The sequence below is a fragment of the Anomaloglossus baeobatrachus genome, chromosome 7, assembly GCF_048569485.1.
Source record: "Anomaloglossus baeobatrachus isolate aAnoBae1 chromosome 7, aAnoBae1.hap1, whole genome shotgun sequence".
NCBI lineage: Eukaryota > Metazoa > Chordata > Amphibia > Anura > Aromobatidae > Anomaloglossus > Anomaloglossus baeobatrachus.
The window spans coordinates 55,178,917-55,201,597 of NC_134359.1; the positions used below are offsets into that span (position 1 = coordinate 55,178,917).

At 52.9% G+C, this 22,681-nt stretch overlaps 1 protein-coding gene across 2 annotated transcripts in view; it reads left to right on the top strand.

Moving 5' to 3' along the window:
• The window catches only part of PPIG (peptidylprolyl isomerase G), an 88,541-nt gene that overhangs the window by 61,426 nt on the left and 4,434 nt on the right, over window positions 1-22,681 (top strand). For both annotated transcript variants that reach the window (XM_075317297.1, XM_075317298.1), the window contains exons 9-11: window positions 3,314-3,506; window positions 5,057-5,224; window positions 5,893-5,959. In XM_075317297.1, coding sequence (XP_075173412.1) covers window positions 3,314-3,506; window positions 5,057-5,224; window positions 5,893-5,959 — 428 coding nt within the window. The remainder of the gene's footprint in view (window positions 1-3,313; window positions 3,507-5,056; window positions 5,225-5,892; window positions 5,960-22,681) is intronic.

The following is a 22,681-nucleotide window of genomic DNA, read 5'->3' on the forward strand; positions in this document are numbered from 1 at the left end:
CTAAGGCAGCTTCCTCATGACTCTCGGCCCGCTCCAGCCACGTCCTTAGTCGGTGGCAGGCTCTCCCACTTTGGCGATGCTTGGTTAAAGCAAGTCTCCGATCAGTGGGTGAGAGACATCATATCTCACGGCTACAGGATAGAATTCTCTTCCAGCCCTCCAAACAGATTTTTTTCTCTCAACTCCCCCCTGCTCCAAGGCCACCGCCTTCTCGCAGGCCGTGGTGTCCTTGCAGGCAAACGGAGTGATTGTCCCAGTTCCCGCTCAGGAACGGTTCAGAGGTTTTTACTCAAATCTCTTCCTAGTTTCAAAAAAGGACGGTACCTTCCGGCCCATCCTGGATCTCAAGCTTCTCAACAAGCATGTCCGGGTGCGGCATTTTCGCATGGAGTCTCTGCGATCAGTCATTGCCTCTATGACCCAAGGGGAGTTCCTGGCGTCCATCGACATCAGAGATGCCCATCTACATGTGCCAATCGCAGTGTCACATCAGCGTTGGTTACGTTTTGCGATAGGAGAGGATCATTTCCAATTCGTGGCTCTCCCCTTCGGGTTAGCCACGGCCCCTCGGGTATTCACCAAGGTCATGGCGGCAGTGATTGCGGTCCTGCACCTCCAGGGGTTAGCAGTGCTTCCTTATCTGGACGACCTTCTGGTCAAGGGTACATCCAGCGCAGACTGTCAGCGGAGTGTTTCGCTCACTCTCGCCACCCTAGCCCAATTCGGGTGGATTGTCAATCTTCCCAAATCCACTCTGACTCCGATCCAGAGTCTCACGTACCTAGGGATGCAGTTCAAGACTTTGCCGGCACTTGTGAAGTTGCCCTTAGACAAACAGCTGTCACTCCGGTTGGCGGTGCGCTCTCTCCTGAGGCCCCGCCGTTATACCCTCAGGCGTCTGATGCAGGTGCTGGGTCAAATGGTGGCCTCCATGGAGGCGGTTCCCTTTGCCCAGTTCCATCTGCGTCCTCTGCAGCTGGACATTCTCCGCTGTTGGGACAAGCGGCCTTCCTCCTTACAGAGGTTAGTGGCTCTGTCGCCACGGACCAGGAGCTCTCTTCAGTGGTGGCTTCGACCCCTCTCCCTGTCCCAAGGGCGCTCCTTCCTGACTCCGTCCTGGGTGATTCTCACCACGGATGCTAGCCTATCCGGCTGGGGAGCGGTACATCTCCACCACAGAGCACAGGGCACTTGGACTCCGTCCGAGTCAGCCCTTTCAATCAATGTGCTGGGAACCAGAGCTGTGCTTCTAGCTCTCCTAGCCTTTCACCACCTGTTGGCGGGCAGGCACATTCGAGTCCAGTCAGAGAACGCGACAGCGGTTGCCTACATCAATCACCAAGGCGGGACACGCAGCCGCCTGCAATGTTGGAGGTCCAACGCATTCTTCAATGGGCGGAGGACTCCAAGTCCACCATATCCGCAGTCCACATCCCTGGCGTAGAAAACTGGGAGGCAGATTATCTCAGCCGTCAATCCGTGGACGGTGGCGAGTGGTCCCTGCACCCGGCAGTGTTTCAGTCAATCTGCCGCAAGTGGGGCACTCCGGACGTGGACCTAATGGCATCCCGTCACAACAACAAGGTTCCGGTTTACGTGGCTCACTCCCACGATCCTCAGGCCTTCGCCGCGGACGCTCTGGTTCAAGACTGGTCCCAGTTTCGTCTGTCCTACGTGTTTCCCCCTCTAGCTCTCTTGCCCAGAGTCCTGCGCAAGATCAGAATGGAGGGCCGTCGAGTCATCCTCATTGCACCGGACTGGCCCAGGCGAGCTTGGTATCCGGACCTGCTCCAACTGTCCGTGGAGATGCCGTGGCATCTTCCGGACCGTCCAGACCTGCTCTCGCAAGGTCCGTTTTTCCGCCCGAGTTCTGCGGCACTCAAATTGATGGCGTGGCTCTTGAGTCCTGGATTTTGACGGCTTCTGGTATTCCTCCTGAAGTCATCTCCACTATGACTCGGGCCCGTAAGTCTTCCTCCGTCAAGATCTATCACAGGACTTGGAAACTTTTCCTGTCCTGGTGTCGCTCTTCCGGCCATTCTCCTTGGCCATTCTCGTTGCCGACCCTTCTGTCTTTTTTACAGTCCGGTCTGCAGCTAGGACTGTCCCTCAACTCTCTTCCACCTTAACCAGGATATTTCCTTGCCTTCCTTCTGTCCGGCTCCTGTTCATCGCTTTGAGAAAGCGCTGCATACTCTAGATCTGGTGCGTGCTCTCCGGATTTATGTGGCTCGCACCGCTGCGCTTAGGCGGTGCACCTCTCTTTTTGTGCTAACCACAGGGCGGCGCAAGGGTCTCTCTGCTTCTAAGCCGACCTTGGCCCGTTGGATTAGATCGACCATTTTGAACGCCTACCAGAGTACTCAGGTGCCTCCCCCGCCGGGGATCAAAGCACACTCGACCAGAGCTGTCAGTGCCTCTTGGGCTTTTAGGCACCAGGCTACGGCTCAACAAGTCTGTCAGGCTGCCACTTGGACTAGCCTGCATACCTTTTCGAAGCACTACCAAGTGCATGCTCATGCTTCGGCAGATGCGAGCTTGGGCAGACGCATCCTTCAGGCGGCTGTCGCCCACTTGTGAAGTTAGGCTCCGCCTACTTCTTAGTTTTTTCTGTTTATTCCCACCCAGGGACAGCTTTGGAACGTCCCATGGTCTGGGTCTCCCAAAGGAACGATAAAGAAAAAGAGAATTTTGATACTTACCGTAAATTCTTTTTCTTATAGTTCCGTATTGGGAGACCCAGCTCCCTCCCTGTTGCCTGTTGGCAATTTTCTTGTTCCGTGTGTTATCACCGGCTGTTGTCGTGGACAGAGTCTCCGGTTGTTCCGGTTCTTACTTTGTTCTACTTATGGATGGCTATTCTCCTTCAGCTTTTGCACTAAACTGGCTAGGACTGGCTACCAGGGGGTGTATAAGCTCAGAGGGAGGAGCTACACTTTTAAGTGTAGTACTTTGTGTGTCCTCCGGAGGCAGAAGCTAAACACCCATGGTCTGGGTCTCCCAATACGGAACTATAAGAAAAAGAATTTACGGTAAGTAACAAAATTCTCTCTTTTTTAGTGTTTCAATGAATATAAATAAAGATTGGTATTTTACTATTATCCTTGTCACTCCTTTAATTGGCCATCTACTGATGTCCAGGTTGTGTTTAAATCCAACATTATTAGTAAATCGTCAGCTGCTTCTTTTTGGGAAAGCTGGTCCAGGCAGGGCACAATCCTTAAGATGAGTGCGATCCAACTATGTAGATATTGTACAGCAATAAGGGATCTACTGTGCAGAGTCTTACATGGTAACCTTCCATTTTCATTAGCTAAAAAAGAGAAGAAAAGACACAAGTCCTCATCATCCAGCGACACTGACGGCTCCAGCGATTCCGACTCCTCTTCTGATTCATCTTCCGACTCCGATGAAGCGGAGAAATCCAAGAAGAAAAAGAAGAAGCACAAGAAAAGCTCAAAGAAGCAAAAAAAGGAGAAGAAAAAGCGAAAGAAGGCTAAGAAGAGGTAATTCACTGCTTCTGTAGTGGGGTCTTCAGGGTCATATAATTACATAGAACAAATTTACTGCAAAGACCCCACCAGGAGAACAAGAATCCTTTGCTCCCCCATTAACAGCAGTGGAAAGATGTAGGCAATGTATGGAGAGGAGCGCCGCAGTGCCATCACATGGTTTAGTGACCGCTGCTGAGTATTGCCGCTGCTGAGAATTGTAGATTAGCTCTTAAGCGGGCTTTACACGTTGCGACATCGGTAACGATATATCGTCAGAGTCACGTCGTTAGTGACGCACAATCAGTGCCGTTACCGACATCGCAGCGTGTAAACCCTAGGAGCGACGATCACCGATTGCAAAAACGTCAAAAATCGTTGATCGGTGACACGTCGCTCCTTTCCATAATATCGATACTGCTGCAGGTACGATGTTGTTTGACGTTCCTGCAGCACCACACATCGCTGTGTGTGACACCGCAGGAACGACAAACATCTCCTTACCTGCATCCACTGGCAATGCGGAAGGAAGGAGGTGGGCGGGATGTTACGTCCCGCTCATCTCCGCCCCTCCGCTTCTATTGGCCGGTTGCTTGGTGACGTCGCTGTGATCCCGAACGCACCTCCCCCTTGAATGAGGGATTGTTCGGCGGTCACAGCGATGTCGCCGACCAGGTATGTGCGTGTGAAGCTGCCATAGCGATAATGTTCGCTACGGCAGCGATCACCAGATATCGCATGTACGATGGGGGCGGGTGCCATCGCGCTCGATATCGCTAGCAATTGCTAGCGATGTCGCAGCGTGTAAAGCCCGCTTTAAGCCATGTGCCCACGGGACAATGTACTGGCGGATATTTCCGCAGGCTTACCACAGCTGCTCCCTGGAATTCGCAGCTATCCATTGCTGCGGTATATCCGCGGAGTTGTTGTGGTAAACCTGCAGAAACAGTGCCGATTTTGTGCAGAATTCCCGCCCTGTATCTCCATAGTGGAGGAGCGGGAATTCCGCAGATATTTCCGCATGAATAATTGACATGCAGTTACGTGCAGCTGCGGGAAATCCACAGCATATTCCGCAGCCGCACATACCGCAGCATTGATACAGACACTCCCCAAATCCCATAGGGTAACATGGGGAGTGTCTGTTTGTTTTTTCTACAACTTGCGGAGTTATCTAAAAAATCCAAATAAACCCGCGGGTTTTCCGCGTCAAAATCCACGGGTACATTGTCCCGTGGACACATAGCCTTATTCAGTTGATTATTGTGGTGCTGTTCTGCTCCGAACACTGATTATATCCGGCTACTTGCAGACCTGGTAACTGCTGATAAGTGGGGTGGGGATGCCTGGAGGTTACCTATTCTAACAAAATGCCATCAATATGTCACAAACCCTTTGAAATGATGGAATATAAATGGGGTGAAAATAAACTAAACGGATGTGACAATTTCCTTATTTGCATGAGTGTCCATGGCTAAACTGTGTAGTCCTTCAGGTCGGATACTTGCTGTATGACCATATATCTTCGGCTGATTAACCAGATGCGTCTTTTTTTTTTCTGACAGTTCTGAGAGTGAACATGAAGATCAAGATCAAGAACTACAGGTGACATCCACAGTCCGTCCAGAAGAGATTCCCACGGTGCCAGAAAACAAGTTTTTGATGAGAAAAAGCCCTCAAAGAGCTGAAGAGATGGAAAGCCGAGTAACAATCAGAGAACGCGAGAGAGAAAGGTGTGCGTCCCCCTCGTCTACCTGCCCCCCAATATCTTAATTGTCGGCGCAGACCTACTTTTATTCTGCTTTGATGCTGTTGGTGCAGATGAACATCTCTGCAGAATAAATGGGAAAAAATATGACTGTAATAAACCATGAAAACACATGTATCCAACCTGTCTTCATTGGAAGCAATAGGTTTTTAGAATGGCTATTTTTGTAACTGGGTCGTCCACTAATATTGCAACCTCTTCTGATTCCACGTGTTTCCCCCCATATAAAATCTTAAAACCCATACTCCCCTCCTGTACCGGCGTCATTCCAGCGGTATACGGGCTTGTGGTGCCGGGGTTCACATGGGGTTGTGACGTCACAACCCATGCGAGACCCGCATATAATCAGCAGGCGCAGCGCTTGCTTCCTGTTAATTACTCGTTTGGCCCAAAGGTGGGGAGATTGAAGCCGGCGCTGATTGGACGCAGGGCTTGTGTGATGTCACAACCCCACTTGAGCCCCGCCACCCCAAGCTCTGACACCACGGCACTGGTACGGGAGGTGAGTATAGGATTTATTAGTTTATCTGGGGCACATGTGGAATCGGAAGGCATTGTCCTAGTAGTTAACAACCCCTTTAACTTTTCATACATTTCTATAACATTCTGATTTTTATGTATTTTCCTTTTTAGTTCACTTTATCAGCGAAGACTTTTAGTAACAAGGTCTGGAAGGAAGATCAAGGGCAGAGGCCCAAGAGTACGTGTATTGTTTTTCTCTCTAGTTGATTTGTACCTAACTCATGTGTTTGTTATGTCAGTAATAGATTGGGTAGACACCTGCGTTGCGCACACTACAGAACTGCAAAATTATCAGCAATTCTATTTTAGGCTAGATTCACACCTTCTGTTAAGAGGCTTTGATGCAGCTTCCAACAATTGCCACCAGAATAAGCACAGTATGCAACATTCTTTTCTTTGTCGCTCCATTGGGAGACTTAGACAATTGGGTGTATAGCTTCTGCCTCCGGAGGCCACACAAAGTATCACACTTTAAAAAGTGTAACCCCTCCCCTCTGCCTATACACCCTCCCGTGCATCACGGGCTCCTCAGTTTTTATGCTTTGTGTGGAAGGAGGCACACATCCACTCATGCATTCTCATATTAGTTATATCGGTTGGAAGAAAAGTGGACCCCCACGGGGCCCCCGGCATGTTCCCTTCTCACCCCACTACGTCGGCGGTGCTGTTAAGGTTGAGGTACCCATTGCGGGTACAAAGGCCGGAGCCTCATGCCGTTTTCCTTCACCATCCCTTAGCGGCTCTGGGAGAAGTGGGATCCTGACCGGTCATCCAGTTACTGGGACCGTGCTCCCTCCGCAGCCCCTGTGGGAATCTGCCGGACAGGAGTCTATTTATCCTCAGGGACCGGGCCCTGCATCTCTAAGGTACTCTGTGTCCCCATGGGGGCTGTGCATGGAGCGCTTTCATCCCGGATGCTGCAGCAGCTGCTGATTTGTGAAGACCGGCGGACTTCCGCGCCTGCTTGTCGGACGCGGTCTTAAATTTAGTCCCCCGGCTTCATTGCGGCCTAGTAGCAAAACTCCCGCCCCCGGGCCTGTCTGTCAGGGGTAAGGGCGGGACCGCCGACCTGACGTCGGATGTGAGGGCCGGAGCATCCTGTATGTTTCCTCCCCCCCTCACTGATCACTGTGGGGACCCCAGATTCCCGCACTTTTCTAGCGCCGCCCACGGCTCCCTCCTCCCCAGAGAGCTCCGGCAGCCATTTTTTTGACATTCTGCCGGTGGAGGATTTCCAGGAAAGAGCTCTGCAACTCTGGGAGACCTAAGGCAGGGAATCTGGAGGACACACGCTCCGCTTTTTAGCGGTCGGTAAGCCACACCGGTCACCCGGTGCTGGTCCCCCTAGGGTGCCGGAATAGATACTATATATATATATATATATATGTGTGTATGTGTATGTGTATGTGTATGTGTATGTGTATGTATATATATATATAATATATATATATATATATATATATATATATATATACTAGAAGGTGGCCCGATTCTACGCATCGGGTATTCTAGAATTTACGTATTGTGTAGTTCATGTATGATTTTTGTTATATATATATATATATATATATATATATATATATATATATATATATATATATATATATATATATATATATATATATATATATATATATATATATATATATATATATATATATATATATAGAGAGAGAGATGTTGTTGTCTGTAGTTACCAAGTGTTTGTGTAGGCGCTGTACATGTTCTGGGTGTGACGGGGGGTGAGAGCGGTGTTGTATGTGTGTTGCGTTGTTTGTGGAGCGCTGTGTGTCTCTAGCGTTGTGTGTGTGTTGCGCGGTTTGTGTGTGTGGTGTGTTTTGGGGGGAGGTATGTTTTGTGCAATGTGTGTGTTGTGCGGTATGTGCGTATATTTGTGTGTGCCGCGGTGTTTGTGTGTTGGGTGTTGTGTGTGTGCAGCGTTGTCTGTGTGTGTGGGTGTCTGTGTAGGGCAGTTGTTTGTGGTTCCCAGTGTGTGTGTGTGTGTGTGTGTGTGTGGCGTGTTGTGCAGTGCGCGCGCGTGTGTGTGTGTGTGTTGTGTGTGTGTGCATCAGCCTCTCTTCTCTCAGCCTACCTCTCCCAGCCTCCCTCCTCCCAGCCTCCCTCAGCATCAGCCTCCCTCTCCCAGCCTCCCCAGCATCAGCCTCCGCCAGCATCAGCCTCTCTCCTTCCAGCCTCCTCCAGCATCAGCCTCCCTCTCCCAGCCTTCCCCAGGATCAGCCTCTCTCCTCCCAGCCTCCGTCCTCCCAGCCTTCCCCAGCATCAGCTTTCCCCTCCCAGCCTCCCTCAGCATCAGCCTTCCCCAGCATCAGCCTCTCTCCTCCCAGCCTCAGCCTCTCTCCTTCCAGCCTCCCCCAGCATCAGCCTCTCTCCTTCCAGCTTCCCTCAGCATCAGCCTCCCCTTCCCAGCCTTCCCCAGGATCAGCCTCTCTCCTCCCAGCCTCCTTCCTCCCAGCCTCCTTCCTCCCAGCCTCCCTCAGCATCAGCCTTCTGCTCCCAGTCTCCCCCAGCATCAGCCTCCCCATGCATCAGCCTCCACCAGCATCAGCCTCTCTCCTTCCAGCCTCTCTCCTTCCAGCCTCCCCCAGCATCAGCCTCCCCTTCCCAGCCTTCCCCAGGATCAGCCTCTCTCCTCCCAGCCTCCTTCCTCCCAGCCTCCCTCTCCCAGCCTCCCTCAGCATCAGCCTTCCGCTCCCAGTCTCCCCCAGCATCAGCCTCCCCAAGCATCAGCCTCCACCAGCATCAGCCTCTCTCCTTCCAGCCTCCCCCAGCATCAGCCTCTCTCCTTCCAGCCTCCCTCAGCATCAGCCTCCCGTTCCCAGCCTTCCCCAGGATCAGCCTCTCTCCTCCCAGCCTCCTTCCTCCCAGCCTCCCTCAGCATCAGCCTTCCCCTCCCAGTCTCCCCCAGCATCAGCCTCCCCCAGCATCAGCCTCCCCAAGCATCAGCCTCCACCAGCATTAGCCTCTCTCCTTCCAGCCTCCCCCAGCATCAGCCTCCCCAAGCATCAGCCTCCACCAGCATCAGCCTCCCTCGTCCCAGCCTCCCCCTCCCAGCCTCCCCCAGCATCAGCCTCTCTCCTCCCAGCCTTCCCCATGATCAGCCTCTCTGCTCCCAGCCTCCTCCAGCACGCCGTGCTCCTCTGCCGACACTCACACACCCGATCGCATCCACTCACACACACCCGATCGCATCCACTCACACACACCCGATCGCATCCACTCACACACACCCGATCGCATCCACTCACACACACCCGATCGCATCCACTCACACACACCCGATCGCATCCACTCACACACACCCGATCGCATCCACTCACACACACCCGATCGCATCCACTCACACACACCCGATCGCATCCACTCACACACACCCGATCGCATCCACTCACACACACCCGATCGCATCCACTCACACACACAGACACACTGACGATATCGCACATACGCGCTTATACTCACAACATCCGGGGATATCACATGCGTCTGGCCATGTGATCCTCCGGCAGGTCCTGGAAGATCACAACAGCACAGTATCGAGGCCGAGAAGCAAGCGATATCCCAGGATGTTGTGAGTATGTGGATGCGATGTGATGTGTGTGTGTGAGTGAGTGTGATCTGATTTGTGTGTGTGTGTGTGTGCTGTTATGTGTGTGCTGTTATGTGTGTGCTGTTATGTGTGTGCTGTTATGTGTGTGCTGTTATGTGTGTGCTGTTATGTGTGTGTGTGCTGTTATGTGTGTGCTGTTATGTGTCTGTATTTTCCGCCGCTGCAGGACCTTGATGTGTGGATGCGATGTGATGTGTGTGTGATGTGTGTGTGAGTGTGAGCCGGTGTACACTGGTAACTATGATACACATCGGGTAACCAAGGGACCTTAGTTACCCGATGTGTATAATGGTTACCAGCTTTCACGGCCTCCGTGAAGATCCCAGCATCGCAAGGTTATGTCTGGCGCTGCTGGGATCCTGACGGAGCCGGTGTAGAAGCAAGCGATATCCCAGGATGTTGTGAGTGTGTGGATGTGATGTGTGAGGTGTGTGTGAGAGTGAGTGTGATCTGATGTGTGTGTGTGTACTCACCTGGGAATCGGGCCTCCGTGTCAGTTGGGGGAGAGCGAGCGTGCATTGCGTGAGGGGGGCGGGGCCTGCAGAGAGCCGGGGCGAGAGGCCAATCCGTGTGGGGGGGCGGGGCCATGGCGAGCCCAGCGGCCAATCAGCTTTGTGTCACCGTAAGGACACAATTTCGGAGCATGACAGACAGACAGACAGACAGACAGACAGAATAAGGCAATTATATATATAGATATATATATATATATATATATATATATATAATATATATATTTCTGTTCGGTCGGGCTATATACCTTTTCCCATATACCCTCAGTGATCACTCTCCTAGGAGACAACAGCATGTCGTCCACAAGGAACAAGGGTGCCAAGGCACAGGGTTATTTTGCGACCTGTACCTCTTGTGCGGCTATGTTACCTGCGGGTTCCACTTGCCCTCACTGTGAGCAATGCTCGACCCCTGTTTTGCTTGCTCAGCCGGAGCCTCGGTCACTAGTGGGCCCCTCGGCTCAGGTAGACCCCCCTGTTCCCCCTGTCCAGGCGGCAGGGACAGAGTTTGCCGTTTTTGCTGAGAAACTCTGAGTCACTTTCACAATCCATGGCTCGGTCTATGGACAAATGGTCTGCCAAGCTGCTTGAAGCTTTGCAGTCCAGACCGGTCCTTACACAGGCCCCGGGCCCTGTTGGATCGTCCCCTCCAGGCCCCTCTCTGTCCGCGCCGCAGCGCGCTCCCAGGGGGGGCCCTAGGTCCCACGTGGAGGACTCCTGCCCGGACCACAGTCCCAGACCAGCTAAGCGGGCTCGCTAGGAATCTTCCCCGACTTCTTCACGCTGCTCGGGTTCCCAGCTTGAGGACTCTCTGGAGGACGAGGCGGACGTCGCAGCTCAGGGCTCTGACCCTGACGTTGCTCTCAATCTTGATACACCTGAAGGGGACGCCATAGTAAATGACCTTATCTCGTCCATCAACCAGGTGTTAGATATATCTCCCCCGCCGCCACCTGTAGAGGAGTCGACTTCTCAGCAGGAGAAACACCAGTTTCGGTTCCCTAAACGTACACGGAGTGCGTTTTTCGATCACTCTAACTTCAGAGATGCTGTCCAGAAGCCCAGAGCGGTTCCGGACAAGCGCTTTACTAAGCGCCTTACTGACACACGTTACCCCTTCCCCTCTGACGTAGTTAAGGGTTGGGCTCAATGTCCCAAGGTGGATCCTCCAGTCTCTAGATTGGCGGCTAGATCTGTGGTATCGGTGGCAGATGGCTCATCGCTAAAAGATGCCACTGACAGGCAGATAGAGCTCCTAGTGAAATCCATCTATGAAGCCACGGGCGCGTCTTTTGCCCCGGCTTTTGCAGCCGTGTGGGCACTCCAAGCTATCTCAGCTTGTCTGGCTGAGATTAATGCGGTCACACGTAATTCTGCTCCGCAGGTTGCGTCTTTGACTTCTCAGGCGTCAGCTTTTTCTTCCTACGCCATGAACGCAGTTCTAGACTCTGCTAGCCGTACAGCGGTGGCATCCGCTAATTCTGTAGCAGTCCGCAGGGCCATGTGGCTGCGCGAATGGAAGGCAGACTCGGCTTCCAAGAGGTTCTTAACCGGTTTGCCGTTTTCTGGCGACCGATTGTTTGGCGAACGATTGGATGAGATTATTAAGGAATCCAAGGGAAAGGACTCCTCCTTACCCCAGTCCAAACCGAAGAGACCTCAGCAACGGAAAATACAATCGAGGTTTCGGTCCTTTCGTCCCTCCGCCAAGCCCCAATCCTCTTCGTCCAACAGGCCGGAGAAAGGCCAGAGGAACTCCTATGCGTGGCGGGCTAAGCCACGCCCCCAAAAACCCGCCGGAGGCAATGCCTCCAAGGCGGCCTCTTCATGACTCTCGGCATCCCCGAACCGCATCCTCGGTCGGTGGCAGGCTCTCCCGCTTTTGCGACGCCTGGTGGCCACATGTTCAAGACCGATGGGTGAGAGACATTCTGTCTCACGGTTACAGGATAGAGTTCAGCTCTCGTCCCCCGACTCGTTTCTTCAGAACCTCTCCGCCCCCTGCGCGGGCCGATGCACTTTTCCAGGCGGTGGACGCTCTGAAGACAGAAGGAGTTGTGATCCCTGTTCCCCCCCAGGAACATGGTCGCGGCTTTTACTCCCACTTGTTCGTGGTGCCAAAGAAGGACGGTTCGTTCCGTCCCGTTCTGGACCTCAAACTACTCAACAGACATGTGAGCATCAGACGGTTTCGGATGGAATCTCTCCACTCGGTCATCGCATCGATGTCACAAGGAGACTTCCTAGCATCGATCGACATCAAGGATGCTTATCTCCATGTGCCGATCGCACCCGAACATCAACGCTTTTTGCGTTTCGCCATCAGGGACGAACACCTTCAGTTCGTGGCATTGCCTTTCGGCCTGGCGACAGCCCCACGGGTGTTCACCAAGGTCATGGCATCTGTTGTGGCAGTCCTACACTCTCAGGGCCACTCGGTGATTCCCTACTTAGACGATCTTCTGGTTAGGGCACCCTCTCAGATGGCATGTCAACACAGCCTTACCGTCACTCTGGCGACTCTCCAGCAGTTCGGGTGGATCATCAACTTCCCAAAATCCAAGTTGACACCGACCCAATCACTGACTTACCTCGGGATGGAGTTTCATACACAGTCAGCGGTAGTCAAGCTACCGCTGGACAAACAGCTTTCTCTGCAGGCAGGGGTGCAATCTCTTCTTCGGGGTCAGTCACACCCCTTGAGGCGTCTCATGCACTTCCTGGGGAAAATGGTGGCAGCGATGGAGGCAGTGCCCTTCGCGCAATTCCATCTGTGGCCACTCCAGTGGGACATTCTCCGCAAATGGGACAGGAGGTCGACTTCCCTCGACAGGAACATCTCTCTTTCCCTTGCAACCAAGACGTCACTTCAGTGGTGGCTCCTTCCCAACTCTCTGTCGCAGGGAAAATCCTTCCTACCCCCAACCTGGGCTGTGGTCACCACGGACGCGAGCCTGTCAGGGTGGGGTGCGGTTTTTCTCCACCACAGGGCTCAGGGAACCTGGACTCCGATAGTCATCCCTTCAGATCAATATTCTGGAGATAAGGGCAGTGTATCTAGCCCTATTGGCTTTTCATCGGTGGCTGGAGGGCAGGCAGATCCGTATCCAGTCGGACAACGCCACTGCCGTCGCATACATCAACCACCAAGGAGGCACTCGCAGTCGTCAAGCCTTCCAGGAAGTCCGACGGATTCTGCAGTGGGTGGAAGCCACAGCCTCCACCATCTCCGCAGTTCACATCCCGGGCGTAGAAAACTGGGAAGCAGATTTTCTCAGTCGTCAGGGCATGGACGCGGGGGAATGGTCTCTTCACCCAGACGTGTTTCGAGAGATCTGTCGCCGCTGGGGAACGCCGGACGTCGATCTCATGGCGTCGCGGCACAACAACAAAGTCCCGGCAGTCATGGCCCGGTCTCAAGATCACAGAGCTCTGGTGGCGGACGCATTAGTTCAGGATTGGTTGCAGTTTCGACTGCCTTATGTATTTCCTCCTCTGGCGATGCTGCCCAGAGTGCTGCGCAAAATCAGGTCCGACTGTCGTCGCGCCATTCTCGTCGCCCCAGATTGTTCGAGGCGGTCGTGGTACCCGGATCTGTGGCATCTCACGGTGGGTCAACCGTGGGCGCTCCCAGACCGCCCAGACTTGCTGTCACAAGGGCCGTTTTTCCATCTGAATTCTGTGGCCCTCAACCTGACTGTGTGGCCATTGAGTCCTGGCTCCTAGCGTCCTCAGGGTTATCTCAAGATGTCATTGCCACCATGAGACAGGCCAGGAAACCAACGTCCGCCAAGATCTATCACAGGTCTTGGAGGATCTTCTTATCCTGGTGCTCTGATAATGGTTTTTCTTTTTCGCTCCTAATTGGGAGACCCAGACAGTGGGTGTATAGCTACTGCCCTCTGGAGGCCGCACAAAGAACTACACTTAAAAGTGTAAGGCCCCTCCCCTTCTGGCTATACACCCTCCCGTAGGAGTACAGATTCCTCAGTTTTAGCTTTGTGCGCAAGGAGGTCAGACACGCACGCATAGCTCCATTGTTTTTAGTCAGCAGCAGCTGCTGACTATGTCGGATGGAAGAAAAGAGGGCCCATACAGGGCTCCCAGCATGCTCCCTTCTCACCCCACTGTATGTCGGAGGTGTTTGTAAGGTTGAGGTACCCATTGCGGGTACGGCGGCAGGAGCCCACATGCTGATTCCTTCCCCATCCCTTTTTACAGGGCTCTGGGTGAAGTGGGATTTACTGGTCTCCAGGCACTGAGACCGTGCTCCATCTACAGCCCCTGGAGAAGATGCTGGATGGAGCGGAGTACATCAGGGACATGGCCCTGCTTCCTCAAGGTACTCTGTGTCCCCGTGCATTTGGCGCTCACACCGCAGCATGCTGGGTGTTGTAGTGCGCCGGGGGACATCAGCGCTACGGCGCTTGTGCCATGGCCTCATTCAGCTTCGCTGAAGCAGGCACACTTATGGAATCGGTCGCGCCGGCCGCTGGGACTGCGGCGCGGCTGGCACTTGTGGTGCGCCGGGGACTTCAGCGCGGCCCGCGCTTTTACGGCGGCCGCGCTGATAACTCGAGTCCCCGGCTTTTGCGGCCTGCTTCCGTTCGTTCCCGCCCCCGGACCTGCCAGTCAGGAGAGGGGCGGGACGCTGACCACGTCTAGGAATCGGTCACGCCGGCCGCTGGGACTGCGGCGCGGCTGGCACTTGTGGTGCGCCGGGGACTTCAGCGCGGCCCGCGCTTTTACGGCGGCCGCGCTGATAACTCGAGTCCCCGGCTTTTGCGGCCTGCTCCCGTTCGTTCCCGCCCCCAGACCTGCCAGTCAGGAGAGGGGCGGGACGCTGGCCAGTGCATCAGCGCCGAGGGCTGGAGTCGTTTTTACATACTCCAGCCCTCACAATCGGCACAGAGGGGACACTGTTTCCCGCACTTTTGTTTGGGAACTCCCACGGACCGCCCCTCTCCACAGACGCCGGCAGCCATTCCTGCTGACACGCTGCGCTACAGAGGGGAGCCGGGGAGACCCAGACAAGGAATTCTGCAGCCTCTTACCCGCTATTCAGCGGGCGGTAAGCAGCCCTCAGGGCTCACCCCCTCTTGTGCCAGTAGTATTCTTAGTATTTTGTTTCTACAAATACTTTGTATTGCATAGCGCTGGTCGCCCTTTGGCTATAGACTCTCTCACATTGCAGAGAGCCAGCAGCATGTCGTCCGTAAAACGCAGGGTGCCAAGGCACAGACATTATAGGCTTCCTGCACCGCATGTGGGACTTTTCTACCGGCAGGCTCCACGGACCCCCATTGTGTGCAGTGCTCGGCCCCTGCGGCGCTTGCACAGTCGGGACCTCTGCTGGACGTGACCCAGGGTGTACCACCTGTGAATGCTGTCCAGGTGACAGGAACTGAGTTTGCAGCTTTTGCTGACAGAATGTCTCTCACTATGTCACAAATTCTTGACACATTGCGAGCTAGGCCTGTACTTCAGGCCACGGACACTGTGCAATCATTGCCCCCTGGTCCCCCTCAGCTCCAAGCTCCGGGACGGGCATATACACCTCAGGGTGAAGACTCTGACTCGGACGATGGCCCCGGGCAGCCTAAGCGGGCTCGCTATGACGGGCCTTCACATTCATCTCAATGGTCAGGATCCCAGCGAGATGAATCTATGGGTGATGAGGCGGACGTAACTGATCAGGATTCTGATCCTGGGACCGCTCTCAATCTAGATACACCAGATGGTGACGCCATAGTTAATGATCTTATATTTAACATCAATAAGATGTTAAATATTTCCCCACCAGCTCCTCTTGTGGAGGAGTCAGCTTCGCAGCACGAGAGAATCCATTTCAGATACCCTAAGCGTACTTTAAGCACTTTTCTGGACCACGCTGACTTTAGAGACGCAATCCAGAAACCCCACGCTTATCCTGAAAGGCGTTTTCCTAAACGGCTTAAAGATACACGCTATCCTTTTCCCCCTGAGGTGGTCAAGGGTTGGACCCAGTGTCCAAAAGTGGATCCTCCAATTTCCAGGCTTGCAGATAGATCCTTGGTTGCAGTTGAAGATGGAGCGGCACTTAAAGATGCCACTGACAGGCAGATGGAGCTCTGGCTGAAATCCATCTATGAAGCGATTGGAGCGTCATTAGCGCCTTCGTTTGCAGCCGTATGGGCACTCCAAGCTATCTCAGCCGGGCTTGCGCGAGTTGACTCCGTCACACGTGCATTTGCCCCGCAGGTAGCACCATTGACCTCGCAAATGGCGGCATTCGCGTCGTACGCGATTAATGCTGTTCTTGACGCTACAAGCCGCACGGCAGTGGCGTCAGCCAACTCCGTTGTTTTGCGTAGGGCCCTGTGGTTGAGACATTGGAAAGCAGATTCTCATTCCAAGAAGTGCTTAACCAATTTGCCTTTTTCTCGTGACCGATTGTTTGGAGAGCGTTTGGATGAAATCATCAAACACTCCAAGGGTAAGGACTCATCCTTACCGCAACACAGACAAAACAGACCCCAACAGAGAAAGGGTCAGTCTGGGTATCGGTCCTTTCGAGGACCGGGCAGGTCCCAATTCGCCTCGTCAAAAAAGACTCAAAAAGACCAGAGACGCTCAGATTCTTGGAGGTCTCAGTCACGCCCAAAAAGGACAGCCGGAGGAACCGTTGCCAAGACGGCGTCCTCCTGACTTGCGGTCTCCGATTCCCACACCCGCGGTCGGTGGGAGGCTTTCCCACTTTGGCGACATCTGGCTGTCACACGTCAAAGACCGTTGGGTGAGGGATATTCTGTCTCACGGGTACAGGATAGAGTTCAGTTCTCGTCCGCCAACTCGTTTCTTCAGAACTTCTCCACCACCAGACCGAGCCGATGCTCTGTTGCAGGCGGTGGCCGCTCTAAAGGTGGAAGGAGTGGTGACCTCCGTCCCTCTTCAGGAACAAGGTCACGGTTTTTACTCCAATCTGTTTGTGGTCCCAAAAAAGGACGGATCGTATCGGCCCGTCCTGGATCTAAAGTTGCTCAACAGACACGTAAAAGTCAGGAGGTTCCGGATGGAATCCCTACGCTCCGTCATAGCCTCAATGTCTCAAGGAGATTTTCTAGCATCAATAGATATCAAAGATGCGTATCTCCACGTGCCGATCGCACCAGAGCATCAGCGTTTCCTACGCTTCGTCATACACGACGAACACCTGCAGTTCGTAGCGGTACCTTTCGGTCTGGCAACAGCCCCCCGGGTCTTCACCAAAGTCATGGCAGCAGTAGTAGCTGTTCTGCACTCGCAGGGTCACTCGGTCATCCCGTATCTAGACGACCTGCTTATAAAGGCACCCTCTCAAGAGGCATGCCAGCACAGTCTGAAGGTGGCACTAGACACTCTCCAGAGTTTCGGGTGGATTATCAACTTTCCGAAGTCTCATCTAACCCCGACCCAATCTCTGACTTATCTGGGCATGGAGTTTCATACTCTCTCAGCGATAGTGAAGCTTCCACTGGACAAGCAGTGCTCGCTACGGACTGGAGTGCAATCTCTCCTTCAGAGCCAGTCGCACTCACTGAGGCGCCTCATGCATTTCCTAGGAAAGATGGTAGCAGCAATGGAGGCAGTCCCGTTCGCGCAGTTTCATCTGCGCCCTCTACAATGGGACATTCTACGCCAATGGGACGGGAAATCGACGTCCCTCGACAGGACTGTCTCCCTCTCTCAGACTGCCAAGGACTCTCTGCGTTGGTGGCTTCTCCCCACCTCATTGTCACAGGGAAAGTCGTTCCTTCCCCCGTCCCGGGCAGTGGTCACGACGGATGCGAGCCTATCAGGGTGGGGAGCGGTGTATCTCCACCACAGGGCTCAGGGGATGTGGACTCTGGAAGAGTCCACCCTGCAGATCAATGTTCTGGAAATCAGAGCAATCTATCTTGCCCTGCGAGCCTTCCAACAATGGCTGGAAGGCAAGCAGATTCGGATTCAGTCGGACAATTCCACGGCGGTGGCGTACATCAACCACCAAGGGGGAACACGCAGTCGCCAAGCTTTTCAAGCCCGGACGTGTTTCAGCAGATCTGTTGCCGCTGGGGGACGCCGGACGTCGATCTGATGGCGTCACGGCACAACAACAAGGTCCCAGTTTTCAGGGCACGGTCTCACGATCACCGAGCACTGGCGGCAGACGCCTGGGTTCAGGATTGGTCGCAATTCCGACTCCCCTATGTGTTCCCACCTCTAGCATTGTTACCCAGAGTTCTCCGGAAAATCAGGTCCGACTGCCAGCGAGCCATACTCGTCGCTCCAGATTGGCCAAGAAGGTCGTGGTACCCGGATCTGTGGCATCTCACGGTAGGCAACCGTGGACACTACCAGACCGTCCAGATTTGCTGTCTCAAGGGCCGTTTTTCCATCTGAATTCTGCGGCCCTGAACCTGACTGTGTGGCCATTGAGTCCTGGATCCTAGCGGCCTCAGGTTTATCTCATGAGGTTGTTACCACAATGAGACAGGCTAGAAAACCATCCTCAGCTAAGATCTATCACAGAACGTGGAAGATATTCTTAGCGTGGTGCTTGGCTCAAGGGTTTTCTCCCTGGCCATTTGCATTGCCAATTTTTCTTTCCTTCCTGCAGTCTGGGTTGGAAAAAGGTTTGTCGCTTAGCTCTCTTAAGGGTCAAGTCTCCGCGCTATCCGTATTCTTTCAGAAGCGCTTGGCACGGCTTTCTAAAGTACGCACGTTTCTCCAAGGAGTTTGTCATATCGTTCCTCCTTACAGACGGCCATTGGAACCCTGGGATCTGAACAAGGTTCTCATTGCTCTCCAGAAGCCGCCTTTCGAGCCTTTGAAAGAGGTTCCCCTTTCTCGGCTTTCACAAAAGGTAGTTTTTCTTGTGGCGGTCACGTCTCTTCGAAGAGTGTCCGAGCTAGCGGCGTTATCTTGCAAATCTCCCTTCCTGGTGTTTCACCAAGACAAGGTAGTACTGCGTCCAATTCCAGAGTTTTCTCCCAAGGTGGTTTCTTCCTTTCATCTCAATCAGGATATCACTTTGCCATCTTTGTGTCCGCATCCAGTTCACCAATTTGAAAAGGATGTACATCTGTTGGACCTGGTGAGAGCACTCAGGATTTACATTTCTCGCACGGCGGCTCTACGCCGTTCTGATGCGCTCTTTGTCCTAGTCGCTGGTCAGCATAAGGGATCGCAAGCTTCCAAATCCACCCTGGCGCGGTGGATCAAGGAACCAATTCTTCACACGTACGTTCTGCTGGGCTTCCGATTCCATCTGGACTGAAGGCCCATTCTACCAGAGCCGTGGGTGCGTCCTGGGCATTGCGGCATCAGGCTACGGCTCAGCAAGTGTGCCAAGCGGCTACCTGGTCGAGTCTGCACACGTTTACCAAACACTATCAAGTGCATACCTACGCTTCGGCAGATGCCAGCCTAGGTAGACAGGTCCTTCAGGCGGCGGTGGCCCACCTGTAGGAAGAGGCTGTCTGACAGCCCGTTCATGTGGTATCTTTTTACCCACCCAGGGACTGCTTTTGGACGTCCCACTGTCTGGGTCTCCCAATTAGGAGCGAAAAAGAAGAAGGGAATTTTGTTTACTTACCGTAAATTCCTTTTCTTCTAGCTCCAATTGGGAGACCCAGCACCCGCCCTATTTGTTCTTAGGGTTTCGTTTTTTCGGGTGCACATGTTGTTCATGTTGTTTCTTAAGTTCTCCGATCGTGTTATCGGATTGAATTTGTTTTTGAAACTGTTATTGGCTTTCCTCCTTCTTGCTTTGGTACTAAAACTGAGGAATCTGTACTCCTACGGGAGGGTGTATAGCCAGAAGGGGAGGGGCCTTACACTTTTAAGTGTAGTTCTTTGTGCGGCCTCCAGAGGGCAGTAGCTATACACCCACTGTCTGGGTCTCCCAATTGGAGCTAGAAGAAAAGGAATTTACGGTAAGTAAACAAAATTCCCTTCTTCTCCCTGGCCCTTTGCCTTACCCACTTTTCTTTCATTCCTCCAATCCGGAATGGACAAGGGTTTGTCTCTCGGCTCTCTCAAGGGACAAGTATCGGCGCTATCCGTATTTTTTCAAAAGCGTCTAGCCAGGCTTCCGCAGGTCCGCACGTTCCTGCAGGGAGTTTGCCACATAGTCCCACCTTATAAGCGTCCGCTGGAACCCTGGGACCTTAACAGGGTGCTAACGGCTCTTCAGAAACCACCTTTCGAGCCGCTGCGGGATGTCTCTTTATCACGTCTTTCGCAGAAGGTGGCATTTCTAGTGGCAGTTACATCGCTCCGTAGAGTGTCGGAGCTGGCAGCGCTGTCATGCAAAGCCCCCTTCCTGGTTTTTCACCAGGATAAGGTGGTTCTGCGTCCTGTTCCGGAATTTCTCCCTAAGGTGGTATCTCCTTTTCATCTCAATCAGGATATCTCCTTACCTTCATTTTGCCCTAATCCAATTCACCAATGTGAAAAGGATTTGCACTCATTAGATCTGGTGAGAGCACTCCGGCTCTACGTGTCTCGCACGGCGCCCCTGCGACGTTCAGATGCGCTCTTTGTCCTTGTCGCTGGCCAACGTAAGGGTTCGCAGGCTTCCAAGTCAACCTTGGCTCGGTGGATCAAGGAACCGATTCTTGAAGCCTACCGTTCTTCTGGGCTTCCGCTTCCTTTGGGGCTGAAAGCCCATTCTACCAGAGCCGTGGGTGCGTCCTGGGCATTGCGGCACCGGGCTACGGCTCAACAGGTGTGTCAGGCAGCTACCTGGTCTACTCTGCACACTTTCATGAAACACTATCAGGTGCATACCTATGCTTCGGCAGACGCCAGTCTAGGTAGGCGAGTCCTTCAGACGGCGGTTGCCCACCTGTAAGAGGGGGTCGTTTTCGGCTCTTTTTTTATCGAGGTATTCTTTTACCCACCCAGGGACTGCTTTTGGACGTCCCAATTGTCTGGGTCTCCCAATGGAGCGACAAAGAAGAAGGGAATTTTGTTTACTTACCGTAAATTCCTTTTCTTCTAGCTCCTATTGGGAGACCCAGCACCCGCCCCTGTTCCCTTCGGGCTGTTTGTTCTTTTGTGTACACATGTTGTTCATGTTGAATTGTTCTTTTGGTTCATGGTTTTCAGTTCTCCGAACATCCTTCGGATTGAATTTACCTTAGACCAATTTATAAGTTTCCTCCTTCCTGCTTTTGCACCAAAACTGAGGAGCCCGTGATGCACGGGAGGGTGTATAGGCAGAGGGGAGGGGTTACACTTTTTAAAGTGTGATACTTTGTGTGGCCTCCGGAGGCAGAAGCTATACACCCAATTGTCTGGGTCTCCCAATAGGAGCTAGAGGAAAAGGAATTTACGGTAAGTAAACAAAATTCCCTTCTTTCTTCTTAAAGGGAACCTGTCACATGTAAAAACGCTGTTAACCAGCAGATATGTGGTTAATCTGCAGGTTAATAGCGTTTGGAGCCTGCACGTTGAATCCCGCTTCCAGGAGGAAATTAACTTTATTCCTCCTGGCAGCGTTTTGATCTCGTTCACAGGTTGGCGCTGGTGCAGGTTCAGTCACTGCTTTGTGTATGGAGAGTGACGGCTGTAACTGCGCCTCCTGCACTGACTGACAGCTGGTTTTAATGCTGGGTGGCTGTCACTCAGTACAGGGGACGGTGACTGAACCTGTGCCGGAGCCAACCCCCTAACTAAAACCTGGACGCTGCCGGAAGGAATAAAGTGAATATCCTCCCAGCAGCAGGGTTCAACGTGCAGGCGCCGGGCAGGTTCCAAAAGCTATTAACCAGATTAACCCCATATTTGCAGGTTAATAGTGTTTCTACAAGTGACAGATTTCCTTTAATAGCAGGAACCTAAGTGCCTTGATTATAGTTAGTGGGGTGCACATGTCGCTGTTTTTCTCTGCCATGTGGCAGATTAGTTTCTAGCATAAATTCAGGGGAAAAAAGGAGCTTAAATGCCAGTGTGAATGGAGTATTATGAAAATACAAAATAACACAGCCCAGTATCTCCATACACCGCAGTGATGATTATAAAAGAACTAGGGATGTTTAGTTTGAAAAAGTGAAGGCTGAGAGGAGACTTAATAGCGGTCTACAAATATCTGAAAGGTGGTCGCAGTGCAGAGGAAACCACCCTATTCTCATTAGCACAAGGAAGTACAAGAAGCAATGCGATGAAACTAAAAGGAAGGAGATTCAGATTAGACATTAGGAAAAACTTTCTGACAGGTCAGTCAGAGAAAGGAACAGGCGACCATTGAAAGTAGTGAGGGCAGTCCGAGAAAGGAACAGGCGACCATGGGAAGAAGTGAGGGCAGTCAGGGAGTGGAACAAGCAACCACGGGAGGTAGTGAGGGCAGTCAGGTAGTGGAACAAGCGACCACGGGAGGTAGTGAGGGCAGTCAGGGAGTGGAACAGGCGACCATGGGAAGTAGTGAGGGCAGTCAGAGAATGGAACAAGCGACCATAGGAAGTAGTGAGGGCAGTCAGGGAGTGGAACAGGCGACCATGGGAGGTAGTGAGGGCAGTCAGGGAGTGGAACAGGCGACCATGGGAGGTAGTGAGGGCAGTCAGGAAGTGGAACAGGTGACCATGAGAAGTAGTAAGGGCAGTCAGAGAGTGGAACAGGCGTCCGCGGGAGGTAGTGAGGCAGTCAGGGAGTGGAACAGGCGACCGCAGGAGGTAGAGATCTCTCCATCAATGGAAATCTTCAAGCGGAAACTGGATAAACATATAGCTGGGATGATTTAGGAAAGCAGGGGGTTGGA